Source organism: Spinacia oleracea, chromosome 3 (assembly GCF_020520425.1).
Source record: "Spinacia oleracea cultivar Varoflay chromosome 3, BTI_SOV_V1, whole genome shotgun sequence".
Classification (NCBI taxonomy): domain Eukaryota; kingdom Viridiplantae; phylum Streptophyta; class Magnoliopsida; order Caryophyllales; family Amaranthaceae; genus Spinacia; species Spinacia oleracea.
In genome coordinates, this window is record NC_079489.1 from 9088008 (window position 1) to 9113069 (window position 25062).

Consider the following 25062-nt stretch of genomic DNA (forward strand, 5'->3'; position numbering starts at 1 on the left):
ATATTCAAACAATGCAAAAAGGTTTAGACTAGATATTGACCTAATTTATTACCCTATTTTTTTTTTCTATTCAATCGGAATGTGAATGAATTTTAGTCAAATTATAAACAAAATATACATCTTGTAATAGTTATCCAATCAACAATACATTAGCCTCCCTAACCCTAGTATACTAATACACAGTCACAATGTGCTATGACATTGATCAATTGCAATTTGAGATATTTGTACTCGATCAAAAGAAAAAGAATGGAAAAACAAACAATTAGATGCAATGGTTTATGAAAGAAAAACAAAGTAAAAGCAAAGATAAAAAAAAGAACAAACCCCCCCCCCCCCCCCCCCCCCTTCCTTTGGTTTAGCTAATAGTTAACTTGTGCTTCCAAAAAAAACAAAAAAAAAGAGCTCATTAGTTTTGTGATTGCTTGAAGGATATTGACATAATAAGCTTCTCCAAAATATCTTATTTAGATATTTTCTCATCAAATAAAATTCTTAACAATATGGTCTTTGTTCAAAGGTTACTATAGTACCACATCGTGTCATTTTTACGGTTATTATACAATACACTTGTTGTATACAAGACCTACTAATTCACATAAAATTCAACATATATATAAACTCAATAAGTAATATAATCGTTCATTTGTCAATTTATGATTGATTTTGAGATATTGTTAAACCTTATTTTGGCTTTAAGAAGACAATTTCTTTTAAAAATTAGTGCAAAAAAGATTTAGATTAGAGAAGGTAATTATTAGAAAGAGACTAAAGAAAACAAAAAAGAAAAAGAAAAAGAAAAAGAAAAAATAGGAAGTGGGCAAAGCGGTGTGATTTGCATTCCCCCATTGGTGGCTCGTTTCAAACCGCCTGCTGCCACCTTCTCTCTCTTACAAAAACACACTTTCTCTCTCCTCTATTTTCTGTGAATTTAGAATTGAAATTCAATCATCAACTCTTCAAATTCTCAATCCTTAAACCCTAATTATCCCTCGCAAAAGTTCGCAATCTACTTTTTGATCCTTTTAGTTTCTTCAATTTTGTTTTGAATTGTATATAGAAAATTGAAATTCAGTGAATTTTGATCTGATGGGAGAATCGTCGTTGGAGGCAGCCATGGCGGCGAGTAATAGTCATAGTAGTATAAATACGCCGTTGCCGCCGCCGTTTCTGAGTAAGACGTATGATATGGTGGATGATCCTTCAACTGATTCAGTGGTTTCTTGGAGTGGAAATAACAACAGTTTTGTTGTTTGGGATGTTCCTGAGTTTGCTAGGGATCTTTTGCCTAAGTTTTTCAAGCATAATAATTTCTCCAGCTTCGTTCGTCAGCTCAATACTTATGTTAGTTCTCTTCTTCTTCTCAATTCTTAGTACTAATTCGTGATTATTATTATTTGTGTTCTAAATTGTGTTTGAATTGTTGAATTTGTAGTTGATGTTTGATCATATCATTATGAATTTGGCAAATTGTTAGAATTGGGAAAAGGAGGGTTTTGAATCTGGGAGAAAGGGTGTTTGTGTGTGTAGAATTTCTGTGGAGTGTTAAGATCATGTTTGGCTCTGTTCATTTCACCTGAATATAAGTTCGAGTAAGGGCTATCCAAGTTCAATTTACAGTTGCAATACTTTTGAATAAAGTTCGGATAAGTTCAGATAGAATTACACATATAAATGGAATGAATTAGAAAGTCCCTGGGTTTAGGGTTAAGGACCATCTGTGTCTTGCAGAGTTGCAGTGACTATTGACTTGTTATGTGGAATTGCTGCGGGCCTGTGTCTGGGAGCATGTTTCTTACCAGAGTTACCACATTCGTAGGTGACAGTCTCCCGTGATTTCGAGTTTAGGAAAGTCTTTAATAGTTGCTTTAATTGGTTTAAGGACTGTCAGTGATTTGGAATTGCTGGGGGCCTGTGGCTGGTAGTATGTTGCCTACCTCTGTTAGAGTCTCCCTTGATTTCAAGTTAAGGACAGTCTTCAATGGTTGCTTACCACTGTCTTTATTGTGTATAATAAGTCCCTGAGTTAGGGTTAGGGTTAAGGGCTGTGTGTGGCTTGCTGTGGGAACTATGGGCCAGTGGCATTGGTTACCAGTTTTAATCAAGAATCTCCAATGGTAATGAGTCTGCCTAAAGACTTGTTTGCTGCATGGGTGGTATCTAATTAGCATACTTGTAGAATTTCTGTTCACTATTTTCTTGACTGGTATTTCTTTCATTACCTTCGATCTCATCTTGATTAGGAAAGATATCGTCCCTCATAAGACATACAAGTAATTACCATATATACTGCTTGCCTTGAAATTCTCAACACTTTCTTATTCATGATTGTATAAGAGTTCAGTTTAGAAATAGCTTACTCTTTCGATGTAAATGTTGCTACTTCTGTCCCAAAATAGTCGTCACTGTTGACTTAAGTGGTCAAAACTTACAAACTGAGACCATAAATGTTTATAATATTTTTGTGAGTTTGTGATTTAAAGATTATATTTCAGTATGTGTCTGAGGAAACCTTGTAGAAAATTGGTGATTTATATAGTGACTTCAGTAGGATCATGCTTTTGGAACAAGGGGCTATAGTGAATTAGTAGGTGATACAAAATGGAGTTCTTTATTTGTGTGCAGGACTATGTGTGTGTTCTGAATACATAGATTTCAATTTCAGTTGACCTAGCAGGATAGGAGAAAGGTTACTGGAGTGGAAGCGACTTGTTGTACTTGACATCAGAGCATACTATTTTTTTCAAAACCTTTTTGTTTTGCTGGTAATGTCCAAGGATTTTGTTGCTGAAGGTCTTACAGACCAATAGACCATTGTGCAAGTTATTGAAGAAACTTCTCTAATTACATGAAGTATGTATGGAATGGTTTATTTTATTTTCTATGGGTATTTGTGTGTCAGTTTTGGTTGGTTTTTCATAGCTATGCATGTAGGTATGAGATCGATGTCTCGTTTGATAATGACCAGAAATGCAGAGCTCTTTCAGATGCTCTACTTACTTTAAAGTGTAGAGTTTGGGGACTAGTGGAGACACTATGTCAGAAAGAATGAGCATAATAAACAGATCTCCACAATATTAACATTTATGCAATTGAGTGATTGACTGTATGTTTTCCCTTGGTATATTATGCATAGTGCGTCAAAAGAATCATCTTACCATGTCGAATTTAAACCTTACCATTTCATTTCGGTTCTTTCCGGGCTTGTAAACCAGGGATTTAGGAAAGTTGATCCGGACCGCTGGGAGTTTGCAAATGAGGGGTTTTTAAGAGGTCAGAAACACTTGTTGAGGGGTATCAACAGACGCAAATCGGCTAATACTCATCCTCAATCGCAGCAGTCTTCAATTCAGAACACTTCAGTTAAATCATGTGTTGAGGTAGGTAAGTTTGGGCTTGAAGAAGAAGTTGAGAGGCTTAAAAGGGACAAGAATGTTCTTATGCAAGAACTGGTTAGGTTGAGGCAACAACAGCAAGGAACAGATAACCAGCTGCAGAGTGTTGGGCAGCGTGTTCAAGGCATGGAGCAGAGGCAGCAACAGATGATGTCGTTCCTCGCCAAAGCTATGCAGAGGCCAGGCTTCTTGGCCCAAATAGTACAGCAGCAAAATGATGGCAACAGACATGTCACAGGAGCCACTAAAAAGCGGAGACTTCCTAACCATGACGAAGAAAGTGGTAGAACGGAAGGTGTGCATAGTGCCTTCTCTGATGGTCAGGTTGTCAAATATCAGCCTTTGATAAATGAAGCTGCAAAGTCAATGCTCAGAGAGATCATGAAACTAAATGGGCCCCTGCTTGACCAGTCGTCCAAGGACCCTAATAATTTCTTGCTTGATCATGTACCTGCTGATTCCACTGTAGTAGACTGTGGCAGCTCCTCTGCTCGAACCTCAGGAGTGATTCTCTCTGAAGTAGCACAATGTTCTAAGCAGCCCTTCATTCCTGATGAAAGAGGGTTTTCCAATAATAATGCTTTGGATTCAGAGATGCTTTCTTCTCTCCCCGTGGGAAGTGACCCTGCTAAAGAAGTTCAAATCCTAGAAGATGAATTGTGCAGGCCTGAAGAAGATGAATTGATGTCAGAGTTCAAGCATGTGATTCTGCCTGAGAGCAGTCCTAAAATCCCTGATATGGCTTTCTCGGCGACCCAAAATCCCGAAGTTGGTTTTACAGATTCTTTGTCAACAGTTCAAAACGGGACATTACTAATGGATGCGTTGGAATATTCTCCGGGTCCTGATATGGGTGTTTATCTTCCTGGGAGTATTGATGTGTTCTGGGAGCAGTTTTTCCCCATGAGCCCATTGCGCGAGAACCCAGAAGAGATTGATTCAAGCACACCAGAGGCCAGCATTGCCAGAGAGCTTGAAATAGACGAAGATAAGGGGTGGGAGAAACTTCACCATATGAATCATCTGACTGATCAAATGGGTCTTCTTACAGCAGAGACGGGAAAGATTTGATCTCAGCAGCCATTGTATGTAAATCTTCTTGTCATTTTGAGGTAAATATACAGCTCACAAATTTTGCTTGCTACTTTGTTTCTTCTAGACTTGGTAATCCTGGCTACAATATTCTGAAGTCCTGTCTCATATGTAGTAGTATGAATATGATAATGATTTGAACTCTACTTTAGCTATGTAAATCACAAGCTGGTTATCAACAAGGCTTCTGCAGTATGAATCCTGCCTGATAAGAAGCTAACCTTTTTTTTTGGGTCAACGAAAGGTCAAAGAATCTGTTTGCTTACAACAAATCATTTTCAGGTTTGTGGTCTCTGCGGTTGGCTAACCAGGCTTTCATATACGCAAAGCTCTGATGATGGGAAGATAGAAGGGCTTTAGTCATGTTTGAATTTGTATCCATAGGTTTCTTATTTTGTGCATATCAAATTACCCCTGGAGTTCCTTTTCATCTTTTTATGAGATAAACCATGAATATATCGCAGTGGGGTTGTCCGCAATCATTCTCTTGGTACTCATTAAAATTAGTGGGCGCTCTATCCATTTAACCTCCTAAATTTGGCAAAAGATCAACACTTAAGTGGTAAGTGATTGTTTCTATTGAAGTATGACTCGGCAATCTTAGTCTGCCAGAAAAGAAATCTGCATAGGCCATTGCCCTTTGCTACTAGGGGATTTGGTCATGGGGGTTATGTGGAGGATTCAAGAGGGCAATTGCTGAATGAACGCCATGTTGTGGAGTTCTTGGTCTCTCGAAGAAAATGATTGAGAAGGTGTAATTAAAAAGATGTGCTTTTCTAGCCAGGTCAGGCATCCAGGTTTGGCTCCAATATGAGGGTGGTGTTATGATAGTAAGAAGTTTTTGTGGGTTTTTGATTGTCTAAAGGAACATTCTGTAAATGGTTGTTTGTAGTTGGGGTTTTACCTTGGAATCACCTGTTTAAGGCTGTAGAAAAAAATGTTGCAGATAAGATTTTTACCTCATTCTGCAGTTTGTGGCAACTCACTCTAACATATGGTCAAGTAGTCTCCTTGATGTGAGTTTCAAGGCCTTGCAAGGCATTCTTAGAAACCGTGACCCGATCGGAGTTGGCATCTAGGTTCTTTGATGTTAGTTACAAAAGATGTAAGTAGTAGTTTTGTATCTGTTCCTTGCACTTGGTACAATGATTCAATGTGATTGAATTTTTAACAGTTTACATGAATGCATTTTGTCAAAGAAATGCTTTTCTGTTTTTATGATCTCATACAACTGAACTTCATGGGGATTTTTTGGTTCCCAATTTTGAGGAATGAAGAAATATCTCTCTACCTTACAATGTACAAACAAACAGTCAAAACATCAAAGGCATGTTGTTGATCTTCAGTGTAAAGTCATAGCCGTAACACTATAACTATGGTTAGTTATTTTCAATATTTACAGGTATGGAGTCCAATATGTAATGACCAATCCTCCCAGTTCGAAAAAGATTCAGTAATTTTACAGCAACTTTGTGATCAGAATCCTCCTCTGACTCCGTGGGCAAATTAAAAACCTTTCTCAGAACTACAAACTCTGCTTCTATTAGCCTTAACATTTCCTCTTCGTCTTGTAAATTACCTCTGAAGGATGAAACCGCTTCAAACAGACTTTTACGAACAGAGAGTACTACAGAATCCTGTGCACACAAAAAATATGTCAAATTCTGCTCTAAGAAGGGAGCAACCTGTGTTAGATTGGACTCCTCTATGAGACTGACATTTTCAAAATAAACAATAGGGATGTTAGTGGGGAGACCTGTTCCGCAATCGCCCCAAGTAGGCGGGGATGGGGGAGGTTTGGCGGGTGATGGGCATAAAAATCATACCCGCCATGGGTAATGGGAGGGTGTGGATTTTTTGTTGGACCCGCCCCGCCCCACCCCACCCCATCCCCACTCACCCTGCCTCATACCCGTCAAGTCCAACCCAAGTATCCGTTCCTATGTGAATTAAATTTTATAAAGATCTAAAGTTGAATAATATTTTATGTGTTTGGATTTGTTTGTATGTGATAATTTGCTTTAGGCGAGACCTTTGAGTTTGTTTGTTTGAATTTTTTTTTTATGGCAGATAACTTTTCTCCATTATATATGTAGTTTTTAGTTGTCATATACTTTATGTAAAGATATTTTTTCATTGCTAAATAAGAAAATTTAGGTGGGTGTCGGCACGGGTATGGGGTGGGGATGGGGGCGGGGATAGATTTTAGTTTGTACCCGTTGGGCCGGGGATGAGCTGAATTTTGTACCAGCCATGGGTAATGTGGTGGGAATGAGGATGAAAATTGTAGGTGGGAATAAGGATGGAGGGACCTACATCCGCCCCGCCGCATTGGCATTCCTAAAATAAAGCGTCAAGTTTCCATACCTATGTCCGTAGTATCAAGGATCTCACACTAGCAGTCGGGTAAATAAGGGGCTGAGTTACATAGGGTGTGACTGTTTTAACTTTTAAGCTTAACCAGACAGAGAAACATGAAATGAGAAAGAAAACCGAACACATGCCGGACTTATTTAGTCAGTGGTGAAGTCACCTGAGTATGGTCAGTGGCGGCTTCTGGCCTTGAGCTTCTGTTTTTCAGACTACCAGTATTTGGTGCAACATTATCATCTTTCCCTGAAACCGGAAGCTCGTGAGTAGATAGCTTTTCCCATTTCTGATATTCATAGCTCATGTTCAGTACACAGAGAAAATATTCCGCAAGTGCTTTCTCTCCCACTAAGCTGTTTCTGAGAGCTCCTGCAATACAAAGAAAGAAATTACATCATTCAGCAGGACAACAGTCTATTGCGAAAACCGTGTTCCGTCTACTTTTCCTGTAATTAAAACTCTGTTTGATAAACATCCATTGAAACATTTCCCCTTTAGGCAACCTCACCTGTTAAAGCTAACTTAGCACACACTTCCAAATCAATCATCTGTTGGGGTAGAATTCCGGGGGTATCTAAGATATAAATGCTAGGATGGCTCGCAACCTGGAAACCAGATAGATAAGTTCATCACGAATCAAACAGATTGCAAAAGGAACATAATATTGAAGCCATATATATGAGTGTTAACCACCTTCAAGCTGCAGATAGCCTTCGTCTCACCAGGCAATGGGCTCACTACTGCATGCTTCAACTTCCCTTTCTCTGAAGAATATCAAAATCAGAACAGGTTACAGAACAACAGAAACAATCAGAAAATAATGTTATACTTCCATCATTTTATAATGGCATATGTTTAACAGCATCGTTTTACCAAGAGAAACAACAATTTGATCATTTGATGTTAACAAACTACACATGTTATTACCAGAAGACCTACTCCGCCACTCATGAACGGCTGACCACGGTATATATACATGGCTGGAGTAGATAGATAGATCTATACCTGCGGCACTAATCCGCCCAATTTGATGCAAAGAATTTGCAAGGGCTGATTTCCCAACATTGGGAATTCCAACCAATATCATTGTTATGGTATGTCTTTCAGGCTCTGCTTTCTTTAAAGCTCTGACTTGGACTTGCAGGAAACCTAGGAACTGATTCAACATTATACAAAAATCATTATGTATCCGTTAAGAGCTCGTCAGTATCACCGCCAGTTTTCAATTTTTGATTTTTCAGTCTTGAGAGTCACATGATTTAGATTGAATCGATAAATCAAGTAAATACTAATACCTATAGTAATCTCGTTGATTTTGAAAACTGACAATAAAAAACTGAAAATTACTTTTTGTAGTTTTATATTTTGGTTTCTAATCTGTAAAAAACAGAAAACTGGAAACAAAAAACGATATCGAACGGGCTCTATATTAGTTCTTCCGGTGGTTTTCGCAAAAAACTCACACCAACTAATTTACAAAAGAAAGAAAAAGGGATGCATGATGATACGTAGAAAACAATCTCCTGCATAAAAATTGTGAAAATCCATGCAAGACATGAACAAATGAGAAAGATCACGGCCCGTTTGGTTGATAGTAATTGTACGCAAACTCATTATCATTCATGTCATTTATTACCGACTACCAAATGTGAGCTCTACAATAAATGTTTCATTTGATTCAATTAGAGTTACCTCTTGAATGTTGTCTTTATTATGCGAATTCACACTGAAAGCCGGAAAATTTTGACGTTCAAAATATCTTATCCATCCCTAAAATACAAAGAAACAATAAAATGAACAAACCAAACAAAATCAGTACATACCACAAGTCCAAGAATCTATACAACTGAAGGCATAATGCTTACCTTGACAAGGGAGCGGCTAGCAAGATCCAGCTTGTTCAAAACAACAATGCGACGAGACGATGGCGAAGAAGATAATCTTCTAAGCAGCTCACATTCTGATGACAATGGTATCTACTTGAATGTAACATCAAAAAATGGAAAGAAAAATCAGTAACTTTACATAAGTCTATATATGTAAGCTGGCATTTCATCGAACAGGTTGTGGGCTTACCCGGGCATCTCGAAGATCAAGGACAAAATCGACATCAGGAATACGCCGAGAGACGGCGTCAGAAGCTGCCGCCATGAATGGAGTGTACCAGCTTTTATCAGTTCCCGCCATTTTTCTAACTGTATTACCTACTCGTTTCGCCATCAACAGTAAGCTTTCCTGATTTGTCATTTTATATTTCCCCCAACTTTTTCACCAGATAAAAAAAAAAGGCCCTTTTATAGTATATACTCCGTAGTATAGTGACGTAATTGTAAAATTAAACACAGCCCCCCAAACGTTATCCACTGTTAGAGCCTTAGAGGAGTTCGCTCGATCCCTCCGTTCTTCAATAATCGCAATTGTTGACGAGGTTGAGGAGGAAAATGTTGACGGCGGTGGCGATGGAACCACTGAATTCAATTTCAAGGGGGTTAAGTTTAGGGTTAGGGTTGAGATTGGGGGAAATGAATTTCAGAGGTGGAAATGGAGTAGCTTTACCAGCTTCATCGTTTAAATTGGGGAGAGGAAAATGCAAATGGAAAGCGAGTTTGAATTTGATTACAAATCCTGAATCTTTTCAAGTTGGTCCTTTAATCGGTAGCTATGGCTTCTTCAATGTTACCAGGTCTTTTTCTCTCTCCTCAATTTTCCCCCATTTCTTTTAATAAAATAATGTTGCTTAATGTTTCTCGCATCCTCACATGTTCGAATTCCCATCTCCCATTTGTAATTTGTAATACCATTGTGGCTTATTCGGACCAAAACAATATGTACTTACAGAAAATTATGTGTGTATTCAGCTATTCAGGGTTTGAAAGTGGTGTAGATTATGGGTATGTAGCGGATGATATGGGGAAATTGAAGACTCAAGATGTCGGCGAAGGCGGCGTTAATATCAGGTGTGTTCTGTTGTCATATGTAAATTTCTGCATTTCAATGACTAAGGTATAATTCATGTTTGATCATTGCATTAGAAGCTGCTTGTTTGTTGTTTACTTTATAGTGTGAGGGAGTGATGTTGTCCTTGGCAGTTCTTTGCAGGCTGTATGAAGGAAGAATTACTCAAGGTTCTATGAGAGGCACTCGTGTTCTTTTTAAGGTTCTTGTTCCTCTGCTTATTCTTTTACGCAATACAGTTACACATGTTCGTTTGTTAAGTGGTACTCCGTAATAATTGCAATAATGATAATGAATTCGCATGTATTCTTCTAAGAATATACCCATGTTTGTACTATGTTATTGTTATAAATTTATAGTAATGCAACTTTAGTCATAGTTACAAGTATGTTTTGTTCTTAAGTTTTCATTCTCTTCCATTACTGTTTTTTATGTAATATATTGAGTAAGAATGGAATATATGAATTATTTGGGTCCGAATGAGCCACAAGGGCATTACAAATTTGGTAGCTGTTAGGTGGCTAATATGTAAGCCATTGATAATTTTCCCATGTGTTTTCCCTTTCTACTGTTGACTCATGAAAATGACATTTAATACTCACCAAGGATATGGTCTATGTAAAAGCCTTTAGATTTTTGTCACAGAACCGTCTTCAGAATAAGCATTATTATCACAATAATATAACTAGAGTAACTCATTCATGGATCAGGTTCTGTATAGATGAGGTGACCAAGATTGTGTGTTGATAGTGTGTTCGAAAATTTGTTTAGGTGTATCCTGGACAAAGGGCTGGTGGTGCTGAGGCTGACATGATGGCTGCCAATGAGCTAAGCACTCATATTTTCCTTCAGGTAAGATGAAATGAATTTCATATCTATCACGGACTTCTTGATCTATTGAGTTCTATTAAGTGCATTTTGTTTACTAATTCTATAAATTTATATACATAATTGATCTCAGAGCTGCTCAGATGAAACATGCCAGAATCTCTTGATGCTGTTAGGTGGATTCGAGACAAAAACTGGTGAGCAGGTATATTGCGTTGAACTTCCCTGTTTCTACTTCACTTTTGCTTGCAACAAACTAAATGTATATGTCTTATGTAGTGGCTTGCTTTTCGCTGTGAATCCTATGATGGAAAATACACTGCAGCTGACTATGCAAAGATTTCCAGTGAAAAACTGACAAAGAATAAGGCTCTCGATCCGCAATCATTTTGGAATCCTTTTGAACAAGGGCAAACATTCAAGCGTAAAAGACTTTTTGTCATTAAGATGCTCCAGGGAATTTTTAGTGGCCTAGTTTATATGCATGCTCATGACAGATTACACCAGAGTCTTGGACCAGCTTCTGTTGTTCTCAAGTATGCTGTCTGATTATACAATATACACTTGTTTTATAATGCTGATTACTAGCACATTTCATGTCACTGAGGTTCTTTTTCCTGTGCGTAATTGCTTAGAAACTTCTGTCCTCTAATGGCAGTACAATATCTGAGAGAGAAGCTCCTTACCTGGTTGCAAGACTCCGAGATCTTGCATTTTCAGTTGATATAAGGTTCGTGACCAATTATTTATTTTAATTAGTTTCAATAATCAGTCACTCATTCTATAGATAAAGACGGGAGCTACAGAATAAGTAGCAACAACATTACAACTACCATTTTTGCCCACCTATATACTCGGAGCTTGGAATTTGTTTCCTGATATTTGCCTGGTAAATTCAGAAGAACATGTTTCTTGGTTAACCCTTCAGTTTTATCATCATGAACTTAAGCAGATAGTACCCTTTAATAAGGGCACAAAATGACAAACGTGTTAGAAAGCTAATTCTGTTTCTACGCGTAAATACAATTCCGTGACGAATTTACATCTTTACTTTGGTCTTTAAATGTAAGTATATTGTGTGTGAGCTCGATTTCCTTTTTCAGTTATTCTTCAATAGAGAAAGGTCCTGGAGCTTTATCAGAAGGACTTTGGAGACGTGCTATTACAGCTGGTGCATATAATCCTATGGAGAAAAGAAACTTTGGGATTGCAGATGACATGTAAGAGCGTGAGGAGAGTCATGCATGATCTTTTCGACTTTACCTTAAAAATGATTTTCTGACTGGAAATATAGTCTGCATATAACTTATATGCTGTTGTCTTTAAAACTCTATATGCAGATATGAAGCAGGTCTTCTTTTTGCATACTTGGCTTTCATTCCATTTTGTGAAACTGGCATCATGGATAGTCTTTCTTTACAAGTGAGTTGTGCTACTTTAACTGTAGCATTGTTATTAAACATAAGCTGCTTTCCTGCAGCATTCCCCCTTTTAAACTGAATGAGTAATTAAATTTCACAAACTGCAGAGGCTTGTGGAGAACACCTTTCAGCTTGATCTCGAAGCAGTCAGAGAGTATGTTCTGGGAACTATCATCTGAACTTATCACCATAAGCACACTATTTGACTACTTTTGTAGTATTATCATTACATGTATGATACTTAAGGTATTCCTGAAACATTGCGGTTAGGTGCTGTCGTGCTGACCCAAATGTGGTTTTGGATGAGTGCATGGTTGAGTAGTCTATGTTGTCTCCTATTATTTGGATGACTGGCTTCTTGTGAGCTTAATTGACCGTGTTTCATTTCTTAATATATGAAATTAAACGTCTTTGCATCTAACAAACAGCAGTTGTGTTTTGCCTAATGCAACAATATAGTAAGGACCTTTCTCCAGAGTTAACTTTTCTGCATTGTGATATGCTTGCAGATATTGTTTAGCAGATGATCGCTTGATAGAGGCTGTCAAATTCTTAGACCTTGGTGATGGTGCTGGTTGGGAGCTACTCCAGGTTAAGGAATTACTTTTTTCTTTAACTGCAACTGTCATACACTCTGTCAAACAGTTTTCCTGCTGCTGGTCAGAACATTCAAGTTCATAAACTTTCTGTTCTAAACTCAGTTTTTCTGGTGTATATCGCTATGTGTTATCAAGATTTTGTGGCACTTTATGATCATGCTACTTGATTTTACTTTAATTTTCAACTGTGGTCTGTGGCAGTTGACGACTATCCATTTCCAAGTATACAATCTGTTTATCTGCTTCGCTATTGGCATGTTATAAATATAACTAGTCTTATATATAAATATAACTAGTCTTATATATGCATGCGATGCGTGCGAATATAAGAAACAAATTTGTGTTATTATATTTAAACCTGAAATAACATGTAAAAATATATATATAAATGCGATGCGTGCGAATATAAGAGAGATATAAATTAGATAGAGCCGAAAGCATATAAACAAATTGATTAAAATGGTAATTAAAATTTTATTTAAAGGGCTAGATTGATTAAAATGAAGTACTTCTTTGGGCTTTTCCTATTGGGTAGGTTGTCATTATATTCTCTATTCTATAAGTGTGGAGGGTATTTTAGTAATCCAATGGGGACACCAAAAGTGGATTTACTAAAATAACTTCACCTCTTCACTTATATAATAGAGATGATGATATATACGTAGTACATAACTTGTTTAGGATTTCTTATCTTTTGAATGCATGCTGGATTTATTGTCTTCATTCACCATAACTGTGTTTTTATTTTCACCATTAGTATATCGTTGTTTAATGTTTAAGTGGAGGTGCTGCACTCTTGAGTTGATCACTTAGCCTCCATATCCTCTGACCGAGTGAGAGAACACCATACCTTATCATTCCTGTTTCAGACACGTAAACCAATTCCTGAAATCTCTTGATGAATCAACATCAAGGATCAAGTGTTTCAGGAATTTCTTTACGCTTCTTGAGTTTTCTTTAGGTCAATTAATTTGTTGAACAACACTTGCATTTTTCTTATTGCAACAAACTTTTCAAATTAATTACTTTCCATTTTCCAAATTACAGGCGATGCTGAATCCTGATTATAGGAAGCGCCCAGTTGCTACTGCTGTGCAAAGCCATCGTTTTGTAACTGGAGTTCTTTTGTAGATCTGTGGAGTTTGGTAGATTATTGTCCTAGAAATCAAGCTGTAAAACCTTGTAAACTACTACTTGATACAAGTCATACAACCCCGTTACAGTTATTTTGTGAGTGCTTCTTCTTCTTCTTCTTCTTCTTCCATGCACCTCCCTCCGCTCATGGTGGAGTTGAGACTTCTGCAACTGTTTTGAAGCTGATACCATCTCAACTTCAACTCCCTTACTGGTTAATATCTTCTTATGCAAGCTTGTCTTCCATCGAAGAAATGTGTATATTTATTTAGACTTCTTGTTGCAATATTTGTGTGTGGAACAAAACAAGGAGCTGGGTTACCAACTTCAAATCTTCAGTACACCTCCATCAGTCATTTTCAAAATAAAACGTTGGAATTTTGTTATAGGAATTAGTAATTGCATGCATAACAACAGAAACGACAAATTTCTATATACAACTTGTTGTACCTTGTAAAGTACTTACCAAGGCTATTTCTTTGTGTAAGCACTTGTAACTTGTGAGCACATGTGCAAAATAATAGCAGGGTATAACCAGTTGTGTGGTGAAGAGTCTAACAGACAACGTACGGCGTTATTCGTGGAACTTTGGACCCAAGGCATCCCATATGAATACTTCTCCATCCATAATTAGTTCTCATAATCCTTATAGTTAAGGATGCACTAAAATTTTACTAAAATATCCATAATAGTTGTAGTGTACTTTTATCCGCTCTTCACCTATCGGTTTAAGGTCCTGTTAGGCGATAACGATTCAAATAGCAGGTAGGGGTATGTTTGGAAATCTAACGATAAACTACTTCTATTTAGAAAAATATAACGACTTTATTGGACATTATGAAAAATTATTTTTTTTGATGAACGGAGCATTTCTTTCTAACTATTAATACAACCTACGTTTATTTATTTCGACTAGAATGAGAATAAATTAAGTCGTTATGTATATACGTTTCATGTTCAAGTCACATGATACATGCCGCTAGAATTTTTAAATCATTAATAGAATTGGTTGCGCTAAAATTGCCAAATTGTAGTTACAACGAAAAACCGTGTTATAAGTATAATCTCTCTACCAATTTGTTACTATATATTTGTATATCGACTACTACACAAGAACCGGTTTGAATTTTCGTAACATTCATAAAGAATCCAAAGTGATCATCCATGATAAATCTGTAAAAATTTTGAGTAACAAACATAATGTTGGATTGTCATTATTTTGTTGAACTTGTATACTAAAACAAATTTCCATAGAAGAAAAACAAAAAACTTTGTCACAAAGTATACTAAATACGGAGTAACTAGAAGTTGTAGACTTGAGTGTTGAATTGTTGTGGAATGTGGAAGCAAGTGTCAAAAATATTGTTACAATGACCCGACCTGAAAACCCGATCGAGCCGACCGAATCCGTGACCGATCATGACCCGAAATCATGGTAAAACAGGTAACCCGAAATCCGACCTGTACCCGACCCGAAAACACCGATAATCGATTTTAACCCGATGTCGTAACACCCGAACCCGACACCCGACCCGAAGATGACCGATAACCGCACTGACCCGACCGAACAATGACCCGAACCCGATTCGATACCCGACCCGATGTCAACCCGAAACCGATTGTAACTCGATGAAACCTGCTATTGACCCGACCTGTGACAACCCGCTACCCGATTTACCCGACCTATTGATGACCCGACTTGTCATTGACACGACCAAATATTAACTTCAACGATTAATCTATTTTAATTATTTATTACTAGATACTGAAAAATTAAAACGCGTAAAAATTAAAACGTGTTGAACAACTTAACGTTTTTATATAAATAAACCAAAGTAAAGTAAAACTTGTTTTGTTTTTACAATAATTTCGAGTTATTTTTTGCAATTTGGATGAGATGAAAGGTAAGAATTGAATCTAACATCCTAACTGACAGTCTTTCTCTTTGTCTGCGCGACCTATGTCAATGTGCTCAACAACGAGAAAAACAGTCACACTATCACACAGGAGACTCGCATTGGCTCGAGAACCACTCACTTACCCCTCATTCCAAAAGTGAAATTCGAGCAGGAGTAAATGTTTTTCACTTTCACATTTTGAGATGACCAAATCGATCATTGTTTCATAATCCATATTCACTTTATATATGTATTGACTTGACAAAAACACGTGATTTTTGGTCTATGTAAAATTTAACTCTAAAATAAGTTAAACAATATTTTTTACAATATAAAATAATTAAAATGTGTAGGTTAATTATCAGACCCGAGTTTGATCCGTCCCCGAGAGTGACCCGATCGACCTGAATTTTATCTGATCCGATTATTATCCGATCCAAACCAAAACCCGAACCCGAAAATAACTGTGTTGCAAACGGACTTAAATCCGACTCGATAAGACCCAAACCCGAAATTACCTGCTACAAACCGACTTAAACCCGGCCCGATAAGACCCGAACCCGAAATCAAACCTGACCGAAATGTGACCCGACCCGAACCCGAAATCAAACCTGACCGAAATGTGACCCGACCCGAACCCGACCTGAACCCGGGATAGAAAAAAACCAGACATGACCCGACCTGAAATCGACCCGACCGAACCCAAACTCAACCCGAATGGAATATCGACCCGACACGACCCGACCTGATCATAACACGAGACCCGGAATAACTCACCCAAACCCGACCCGATGACCTATTTTGACAGCTCTAGTGCCCTTACTCTTGCAGGCTTCCTGGGAATCGTTGGTTAAAGACTGACCCAAGAGCTTTGTTAAGTAACACCAATGTTTTTATGCACTTGATGAGTACGTTGACATTTTATATAAATATTGTATTTTTACACTGTATAACAAAGGTAGTATAGAATATGTACTACGTAGTTGCTTAGATAAATGAGAGGATTCCATATTTTTGGTTTGAGATGATTTTTTAAAAAATATTTTAAACAAAATTCTCTAACATAATTTTTTTTAATACATGGAGTACATTATAATAAGGGTATAATAGATATTTCACATGGGGACATAAAAAAAGTCAAACACTTTGTAAGGGTTCACTTATAGAATAGAAGCACAAAGTGACAACAATCTAAATTAGTAATTCGATTTGGACTAGACAAAATTTTAAAATTACCCAATTTGTAGACAGATAGGATTAGGAGACACTAATACACAATTGTAAATTTATAAACTTTTGGTACATATAAATCAATGAAACCTAGTAGAAAAGAAAACCTACGCCAAATAGAATTCGATCGGTTATTACTTGTTGTATAAATAGTTACATGAATTAACTTGATAAACACAATTCAAATTATCAAGAAATTAAGATAAATATGAGCTTCATGAAACTCTACGAATGGCCTCGTTCAGATGCCGAATTCTTGAAGGAACTAACTCAAAGAAAAGGCAGAAACACAAGCATTATTAGCGATGATCATTACTCCAAATTTAGTTCAAGACCATGTTCGTCTCCATTGTCGTCGTCGACTTCGAGGTTGCAGTATGCTTCAAGGCAAAGGTATCTAAGAAGCTACGCCTTCACCAAAGAGTGCCCTAATTGTGAAAAGTGGAAGAAGTGGGTTAAATTGATGAAAAGTTTGGATAAGTGTACTGGATTTACTAATAATAGAAAGTCCTCCCATTCAAACAAGGTTAATAAGGGGTGTTTATGTGAGAGGAAGTTTAATAATTAATGTGTTTAAGTGTTTTACTCCTTGTATTGCCAAGGGTTCATGTTAGGAACTACACGTTCGGATTAAAAAGTTTTTATGAAAATACTATAAGTTTCTCTTCTGTTTTTACGTTTAATATTTTCTGTTTCAATGAATACAAAAGTTTATGTTTAAACTCTAATGTATCATACCAACTTGACTTATGAATTGCACTACTGTTGCTTTTTTTTTTTTTAAGGATCAATATTGTTACTATTTGACACAAATACATGGGCTACTATGTATTTAATATAACTTTTTCTTGTAAAATTTCATTTTTTGATTTTACTTTCTATCCAAATAGTTATAGTTATGCTAATAATTGTACTTTATAATCAAATAGTTACACAATATATTATGATCAAGTAGTTATGCTCAAATATTTAACTTTTTATTTAAATATTAAATAGTTAAATTTTATCAGTGTATAATATGTTAATACTAACATCCGTTGTCTTACACGTGTGACGAAATAATTGATATCATATAAGACTTATTCTTCAATGAACCGGAGAATTACTAATATCTTATTTAATCCATTCTTAACAAAAGTGACGACGAAAACATAATTATTTTCGAACAAATTACTCAATTTAAATGACATTATTTAAGTAAATAACTCGATCAAATTTCAATTTTCAATTTTATATTTAAACGAGCCATACTCGAACACGTTCCCGACTAAACAAATCCCTTTATTTTTAGTAAGTAGACTACAAGAAGGGTAGACAAGTCATAGGTCAACCGAACAAACAACAAAAGACGATACACAAAAAGATTGAAGATTGTTAGATCAAACAAAAAGTGCGAAGTGGAACACAAATCTGGGAATTCTCGAACTTCAAACTCTCTTCAATCTCAATCACATTTCTCCCTCGTCAAATTAAGATTTTCCAGCAATACTACAACCACGAGAGTACGAGGAAGTGTGTCTACACCTTAAATCCTGTCGCCTTCAATCCCTCTTTTTGTTGCAGGTATTCCCGTTAATTTCAATTGTTATTATCGTCACTCTTTGACTAATTTCGGTTTTTTTCCGATTGTTTATGATATAGTTATTTTTTTCTGTTTCTTTGAATTAAGTTTGTGACTTGATTATAGGTTTAATCGTTTGATTTTCATGAAATATAGGTTGATTTGATAATTACTGCTTTATTTTGTTTGTTTCTAGAATTGAAATTAAATTGATGTTGCATCCTTGTGATTTGATTCATAATCATCATATACATAATGACAAGTTTTTGTTTTTTATTAGAATTGGAATGCTGAATTAATTCTGATGCTTTTTTTGTAACTGTTAGGAGTAATATTCTACAATTGAGATTTGATTGATTGCCTACTCTGATTAGGGTTTCAAAAGGGGGGAAATCGGCTGGAATTGAATTGTTAAATAAGTAGGTTATTAGATTTCCGAGTGTCTGACTTGTGGTTAAAAGAGTACTTTTAGTTCTAGATTTCCCTTATTGAATAACCACAGAAGGTTTAAAGAGATCTAGTTTTCGAAGGTTGTGAAACTTAAACTCGATGCGCTCTTTGGTCTCGAGTTTGTGGTTGTTAGACTTGTTACAACCCTCCCTAAGGAGTTTGATAAGGTAGCATTTGTATGAAGGTAGGGGAAAATCTTTAATGGGTCCGTTTAAGTATTTAGGTGCTCGGGTTAAGCATGGTGTTCTATTCATGATACTAGAAAAAATAGTGGATTGTATGAATTATGAAGGTAGGGACATCTTTGATTGCGTTCTTCATTTGTTTCTGCAGACAAGTGGATTTTGACTTGCCTTCGTGCTTCTATAATTTGTTGATAAGTGTCTTGGATTCGAACAAAACTAAAATGACGTCACTGATTCCGAGCTAAATTGGTTTGGATAATTCTTCTCCTTTCCAGATATTGTGAAACATGGAGATATTTGAAAGCCGAGTGATATTAAGTAGTGGCATTTACGGTATCAAACTTTTTAGTTGAAGGTGCATAGATGGAAGAAGAAACTGTTATCCGTTGTCTCAACATATATCAAAATACTACAGGAGATTAATACTTCAGAGTTCCATGCTAGGCAGAAAGACGTCCCACCGTCCATTAGTTGCATACCGACCAATTGGACCATCAGATTTAGGGATTCTCCAACAACTTCATGCAGATCTTTTTCCCATCAGGTGGCGTATCCTCTCTTGACTTAGATTGCTTTTGTAAGCAGTTATCTACTTTAGGTAGGTTCTTAGTGGAACTCATCAACTGATTTTGATTCTTTAAGGTATGAGCCTGAGTTCTTCCACAACGTTGTTAATCGTCGTGATATAATTTCATGGGGAGCTGTTGATCGTAGTAGACCCAATTCGCAAAGGGATGATCTTATTGGATTCGTCACTATAAAGATGGTTCCAGCAAGAGAAAGTGAGGTATGGCTCTTGGCTTGTGTCGGTGTGATAACTGGTTTACCAGATATTCGAGAGAGATATTGACTTTCATTTAGGTTGATGCTTCTGTAAATTTGTAATTGAGTGTAAGTGTAGCGGCTCTCACTATTTTGGAACTTTATTCTTGATTTAATTGGCTTGGCTCAAGGTTGCTGATTGCTTATATTGTTGGAAACTGAAGTCATCTATTTTGTTTTATGATGAGTTTTGTTTGGATAACTGACTTTTATTTTCCAGATTTAAGTTCCTTTTTATTTGTTAATATATACTGATATGTGGAAAATATGTGGCTGATTGGCTGATCAGACTACCCTATAGTTCAATGGGCAAGATCAGTAGTCAGTGACAAGCATTCAGGGAAACTGAAATCATCTATTTTGTTTTATGATGAGTTTTATTTGGATAACTGACTTTTATTTTCCAGATTTAAGTTCCTTTTTATTTGTTAATATTTACGGATATGTGGACGATATGTGGCTGATTGGCTGATCAGACTACCCTATAGTTCAATGGGCAAGATCAGTAATCAGTGACAAGCATTCAGGGAAACTTGATGTCTTGTCACTTGGGCTACACTAGCAATGGGCTTTGTACTATAATCAGTTAATTTAATCAATGCAAATTTGGTTTTTATTTGAAGAAGTAATGAATGATAATTATAACTCACCGTAATCATTGCGTGTATAATAAAAATAAAAATAAAACTTTTTCTTGGGGTGCCTGATAGCTTATGCAGCCTGTCATAATTAGGTATTTAGGTTGATACGAGAAGGATATCTGGACTCCGATAGCCATGGTCTCAAAGCCTTAAACCTTGTAGCTATGCCTTGGTCGAATTTGGACATGGTTCTGGAGCTTTTATGAAATTCATTCATTAAAAGGAGCTTCCCCCCTCACTCAGCGATTTTCTTTTCTGGCTGTTTTCGTTGCTCTCTTTCATGATAAATAGGGGTGTAAATGAATTTGCCACAATTTTTGGCTCCCAAAATGTAACAAGCTGTGATATACAGCAGGTTGTATATTGGTATATTCATGCAGTTTTCTCAAACTACATTCTCTTGATTTTGCAGATCACTGATTTGGTTAGATGTGACCCCACCCGATCTGACCAAACTCTAGTTTATATTCTCACCCTGGGAGTAGTTGAAGCATATAGAAAATTTGGCATAGGTATGTTCTTACTCTTAAAGTCCTCACTGATTTATTGGCGTATGTAACCATATTTTTCTTTTTCCTTCAGCTTCGGCGCTGATCAGAGAGGTCATAAGATATGCTAAAACCATCCCGACATGCCGAGCTGCATATTTGCATGTCATATCTTACAATACTCCAGCCATCTATTTGTACAAGAGAATGTCATTCGCGTGTGTAAGAAGGCTTTATGGGTTCTACATCATCGAGGGCCAGCACTATGATGCCTATTTATTTGTGTACTATGTAAATGGTGGCCGATCTCCTTGCTCACCGCTGTAAGTATACATTTACCAAGTATTTCTACCCTGATAGTCGTTAACTTATTTCCTTTGACCTGTTGAATCTTAAATTTGAGTCCCCCTCCCCAGTCCCGTTAATTGCGTGTATAATCATTTCTTGACTTTCTTTTAAATAATCCTGCTTTTTGAAGAAATAGCAGCGAATTCTAATTTCTCTATGTCATTTTGTTTGTATTCTTGGACCTTGTTTGGGTCAAAGATGACACAGTTTGACCATAGATTAATTTATAGATATAAGAGACTTTATGTTTACTCTGTCTCATTTTATCTGTAGCTGTGGAATTTGTGACCTGAAGCTATCAAATTTATTCATGACTATATATTGAAATTTTTTGACTCTAAAGTTATTTTCTTTTAATATGATGGTTGATTGAAAAATTTGTACTTATCATTTTATTTTTCAATAGATTTTATGGCTAATATTGATCCTTAAAGACCATTAAAAAAGTGCACTAGGAATCTAGGACAGTCAAAGTGCAATAGGCAATTCGGAATGGATTATGAGTGTTTCCAATTGAGTGACAGTACATTCTGTAAGTACTTATGTCAAAGATATGTTTTAACCAGCCAGAAATATTACGCTTTCTTCAATCTAAACATATGTTTGGAATTAGGTTTATATTCCGTTGAAGAAAGAGTTTTTCTTTTTTGCCTAAGATCGACTCAACAAAACCTGCAAACATTGGGTACCCCTGCTAGGTCCTTTTTCTTTATTCCTCTTTGCAAATTAGAACTGAACCAGGGACTTGCCTTGAAGGAAGGAAGGGGCACTGCTCTCTGTTTGGATTCTTAGAGATTTGCCATTTTTGTGCAAGGTTGATTACGTAGTATTCTTTTTCGGTTCAATGTTTGACTAAAGATGAAAATAAATTGTGTAGATATCTTTCCGAGACACTATTCTCTCTAGAATTTAGTCCCTGGGGCTCGTCTGCTAAGGTTGAATAGTTTGGAAACTTTGGACTTCCAGAATTTGTTTATGAAGGTCATAGCCAGCTTCTAAAGGCATTTCTAATGAGAATACAGAACAAAAACTTATATGCTGTATGGATCCCGCTGTTGGCTTAGATTTTTAAGAATTCACATGTTCACTTTTTCATGCTGGCATGCATGATAACATTTTATTGCTGAAGCTTGTTCGACATTCTAGGACATTCACATTTCCATATTATACTTTATTTTTGGTCTATAGGGAACCACAAAGGGAAGTGATACGAAGGGGATTCCATCCCAGGTCTTGGGTACAACCCCCCAAGACTAAACTAATTGGCGTCCGTGGGTTTTTTCATGTTGCACAAATGGGGTTTCCTTCTGCCACCCTTTTGCTTGGATGGTTTACTTCATCACGTATTAAGTATGTAAATTTTCCTGAGAAGTGATGTGGTTTTAAGGTGATCCAGGCTGCTTTTACTATTTATGCTTTGAAGCCCTGCCTAAAAGTGAAGACAATGTTTGAGAAAACCGCCATTTTCATTAGCTGAAAGTAAAAAGGTTGTCTTGTAGTCATAAATTTAGGGCTGGCAATCCCTGATCCGACCTGATCCGACCTGATAACCTGACATGAAGTTATTGAGAGAAACCCGAACCCGACCAGAACCGAAACCGAATGACATGAAATCGACCTGATTTGACTCATTTATCATATTTTATAGTAATAGAGTATTAAGTTTTACAATATTTCTGATATTTTTTGACACAACCCGAAATCGACCTGAAACCAAACCCGAACCTGACCCATTGACCCGAATTGCCACCCCTAGTCATAATAGAAAAACAAGGCTGTCTTTTGTTGTTTATAATGTGCTAATTGTGGTTACCTGAACTTACAGAAACACTTTTAAGGGATTCCGAGTTCTCAAAGACACTCGGGTTTAAATTAGAGCAGAAAGCTGACAGTTTGATATATTGAATCTTGTAACCTGAATGTGCAGGGAGATTGTGATAGGGGCAGTCAACTATGTAAAGACTAGTTTGAATTCCGTGGCTGGCAGGATGTGGAGATACGATGAAAGAAAGCCCTGGAGATGGACAAAGTGTAAAGAAAAATGTGGTGTCACAACAACACCTTCTCAGAGCAAGAGGAATCTCGTTAACGAAGGCTCAACCGAGTTTCAATGTGTATGACTTGTACTAATACAGTTTGTATTAGTTTTTTTTTTTTGCCATACGATTCGATTCAAGTTTGATAAATTGGTGTATCTGCCAGTTTGTATTCATCTGTTTTTTATATGAACAGGCAAATAATCCTTTGTTTGTTTGTTGTATATTTCATATGCCAAACAGCCAAAGAGCATACGCATACCGCCTTTTCATTTCTAGCAGTTGTTTTAGTAGGAAGTAGATATGTAAATCCAGTTCAATTTTTTGACAGACAAACGGGCGATTGTGTGGAGCTATATTCATCTAGTTGAGTTTTTTGACATAAAAACAGGAGAATATGTGGAGCACACCCCTTTCCTGCTGTAAAACTGTCTCTTTTCGGTCCTGTGTGACTGTGTGTAATGGGTCACAGGTTCAAATCTCCTCCCCTGATGTAAAACTGTCTCTCTTCGGGCCTGTGTGCAATAGGTTACAGGTTCAAATCTCCTCCCTTGCTGTAAAACTGTCTCTCTTCGGGCCTGTGTGCAATAGGTCACAGGTTTAAATCTCCTCCCTTGCTGTAAAACTGTCTCTCTTCAGGCATGTGTGACTGTGTGCAATAGGTCATAGGCTCAAATCTCCTCCCCTGCTGTAATTTGTAAGGCCCTTATGGCTCATTTTGCACCAACAAATAAACAGGAAGCTTGAGCAAGATAACTTTGCGTTAGGTAGTTACCGAGTTACAAGTTTAACCACGTACGAGTTCACATAACATAGATTGACAAAAGTTTTAGTTCGAAAACAAATATTTCTATCATTGCCACTTTTATGTGTGACGCGCCATACTATTATTTGAAGCAAGTTCAAATGAAGTTAACCAGAATATTTAAATGGAGTTAGTGATAGGCATTATATAATTAGTAAAGTTCAAATAAAACTATTGTTATAGTATAATCGAGTTTTAATAACTTTAAACAGTCAATTAAGCATGTGACGTACTACAAAATATGCTTCTGACATGTGTCATTTAGATACACATACAAATGTAGGATAGGTACATAGAAGATAAACGATTCACGGTTGGTTTATTTAGCCATAATCATCAAAAATTCTTTACATTACAATATAGCTACCCAGATTAAGCAAATGTTATGACATAAAGAAAAGGAAGAAACGAGATTAGAGGATAAGGTTAAGAAACACCCATATTATACCAAGGATATTCTTCAAAATCCACAAATTTCAACCCACTTTATTAAAATTTCAAGGATACAAAATTCAAAATCAAGACCAATTATAAGAATTTGAAAAGGATCAAGCTTGCCGTAATGTATTTGGCCTTTCTAAAAAAAGTTAATTTGCCCATTCTATAGATTAAAATAGCAACCTAGATATATCCTCCTTTTTGTAATCAAGTTTTGTTATGAAACGTGCATTTAATTCTTACAATATTTGCCTCATTATTTCAAGCAATTGGAGAATAACTTTATTGACTATTTCCTTTTTTGGGTAAAAGGTTTAAAAAAAACCTAAATTTTGTACTCCATTTTAAAGCTTGAGAACATTCTAA

General features: G+C 36.5%; 4 protein-coding genes across 7 annotated transcripts; 3 read left to right on the forward strand and 1 right to left on the reverse strand.

Annotated features, from left to right (window-relative positions):
- The first annotated feature begins 743 nt into the window (after nucleotides 1-743).
- On the forward strand, nucleotides 744-5705 carry LOC110786121 (heat stress transcription factor A-1e). The gene is made up of 3 exons (XM_021990645.2): nucleotides 744-1344; nucleotides 3216-4507; nucleotides 4770-5705. The coding sequence occupies exons 1-2, from the start codon at nucleotides 1090-1092 to the stop codon at nucleotides 4464-4466; spliced, it is 1506 nt and encodes a 501-aa protein (XP_021846337.1). The 5' UTR covers nucleotides 744-1089; the 3' UTR covers nucleotides 4467-4507; nucleotides 4770-5705.
- LOC110786123 (DAR GTPase 2, mitochondrial) lies at nucleotides 5698-9104 on the reverse strand. Its single transcript, XM_021990648.2, has 8 exons — nucleotides 8934-9104; nucleotides 8723-8833; nucleotides 8550-8627; nucleotides 7863-8013; nucleotides 7551-7621; nucleotides 7366-7462; nucleotides 7021-7226; nucleotides 5698-6124 (listed from the first exon to the last, which is right to left on the reverse strand). Exons 1-8 carry the CDS (start codon nucleotides 9102-9104, stop codon nucleotides 5867-5869), a joined length of 1143 nt encoding a protein of 380 aa, XP_021846340.1. The 3' UTR covers nucleotides 5698-5866.
- Nucleotides 9105-9289: 185 nt separating this feature from the next.
- On the forward strand, nucleotides 9290-14082 carry LOC110786122 (uncharacterized). Of its 2 annotated transcripts, none has more exons than XM_021990646.2 (12): nucleotides 9290-9540; nucleotides 9716-9814; nucleotides 9957-10014; nucleotides 10584-10664; nucleotides 10774-10845; nucleotides 10920-11176; nucleotides 11299-11370; nucleotides 11744-11860; nucleotides 11981-12062; nucleotides 12169-12215; nucleotides 12571-12652; nucleotides 13708-14082. In XM_021990646.2, the coding sequence occupies exons 1-12, from the start codon at nucleotides 9299-9301 to the stop codon at nucleotides 13789-13791; spliced, it is 1293 nt and encodes a 430-aa protein (XP_021846338.1). In that variant the 5' UTR covers nucleotides 9290-9298; the 3' UTR covers nucleotides 13792-14082. The 2 variants fall into 2 exon arrangements, with proteins under 2 accessions (XP_021846338.1, XP_021846339.1); XM_021990647.2 differs by having other exon boundaries at nucleotides 9398-9540; nucleotides 9947-10014.
- A 4143-nt stretch (nucleotides 14083-18225) lies between these two features.
- Nucleotides 18226-23731, forward strand: LOC110786124 (histone acetyltransferase MCC1). Of its 3 annotated transcripts, none has more exons than XM_056838593.1 (6): nucleotides 18226-18485; nucleotides 19394-19662; nucleotides 19761-19905; nucleotides 20994-21093; nucleotides 21164-21392; nucleotides 22606-23325. In XM_056838593.1, exons 2-6 carry the CDS (start codon nucleotides 19556-19558, stop codon nucleotides 22790-22792), a joined length of 768 nt encoding a protein of 255 aa, XP_056694571.1. In that variant the 5' UTR covers nucleotides 18226-18485; nucleotides 19394-19555; the 3' UTR covers nucleotides 22793-23325. The 3 variants fall into 3 exon arrangements, with proteins under 3 accessions (XP_056694571.1, XP_021846342.1, XP_021846343.1); XM_021990650.2 differs by lacking the exon at nucleotides 22606-23325 and adding an exon at nucleotides 23345-23731 and having other exon boundaries at nucleotides 18235-18485; XM_021990651.2 differs by lacking the exon at nucleotides 22606-23325 and adding an exon at nucleotides 23345-23731 and having other exon boundaries at nucleotides 18235-18485; nucleotides 19468-19662.
- The last annotated feature ends 1331 nt before the right edge of the window (nucleotides 23732-25062 follow it).

Bases quoted from the DNA above. Each gene is read 5' to 3' on its own strand.
- LOC110786121 (XM_021990645.2), top strand. From the start codon at position 1,090: ATGGGAGAATCGTCGTTGGAGGCAGCCATGGCGGCGAGTAATAGTCAT. The intron at 1,345-3,215 runs GTTAGTTCTCTT...CTTGTAAACCAG, and splicing joins TTCGTCAGCTCAATACTTAT to GGATTTAGGAAAGTTGATCC.
- LOC110786123 (XM_021990648.2), bottom strand. From the start codon at position 9,104: ATGACAAATCAGGAAAGCTTACTGTTGATGGCGAAACGAGTAGGTAAT. The intron at 8,628-8,722 runs GTAAGCATTATG...TTTGTATTTTAG, and splicing joins CTAGCCGCTCCCTTGTCAAG to GGATGGATAAGATATTTTGA. The intron at 7,622-7,862 runs GTATAGATCTAT...GATATTCTTCAG, and splicing joins TGGGCGGATTAGTGCCGCAG to AGAAAGGGAAGTTGAAGCAT.
- LOC110786122 (XM_021990646.2), top strand. From the start codon at position 9,299: ATGTTGACGGCGGTGGCGATGGAACCACTGAATTCAATTTCAAGGGGG. The intron at 10,015-10,583 runs GTTCTTGTTCCT...AAATTTGTTTAG, and splicing joins GCACTCGTGTTCTTTTTAAG to GTGTATCCTGGACAAAGGGC. The intron at 11,371-11,743 runs GTTCGTGACCAA...TTCCTTTTTCAG, and splicing joins GCATTTTCAGTTGATATAAG to TTATTCTTCAATAGAGAAAG.
- LOC110786124 (XM_021990650.2), top strand. From the start codon at position 19,556: ATGCTAGGCAGAAAGACGTCCCACCGTCCATTAGTTGCATACCGACCA. The intron at 21,094-21,163 runs GTATGTTCTTAC...TTTTTCCTTCAG, and splicing joins ATATAGAAAATTTGGCATAG to CTTCGGCGCTGATCAGAGAG. The intron at 21,393-23,344 runs GTAAGTATACAT...CTGAATGTGCAG, and splicing joins CGATCTCCTTGCTCACCGCT to GGAGATTGTGATAGGGGCAG.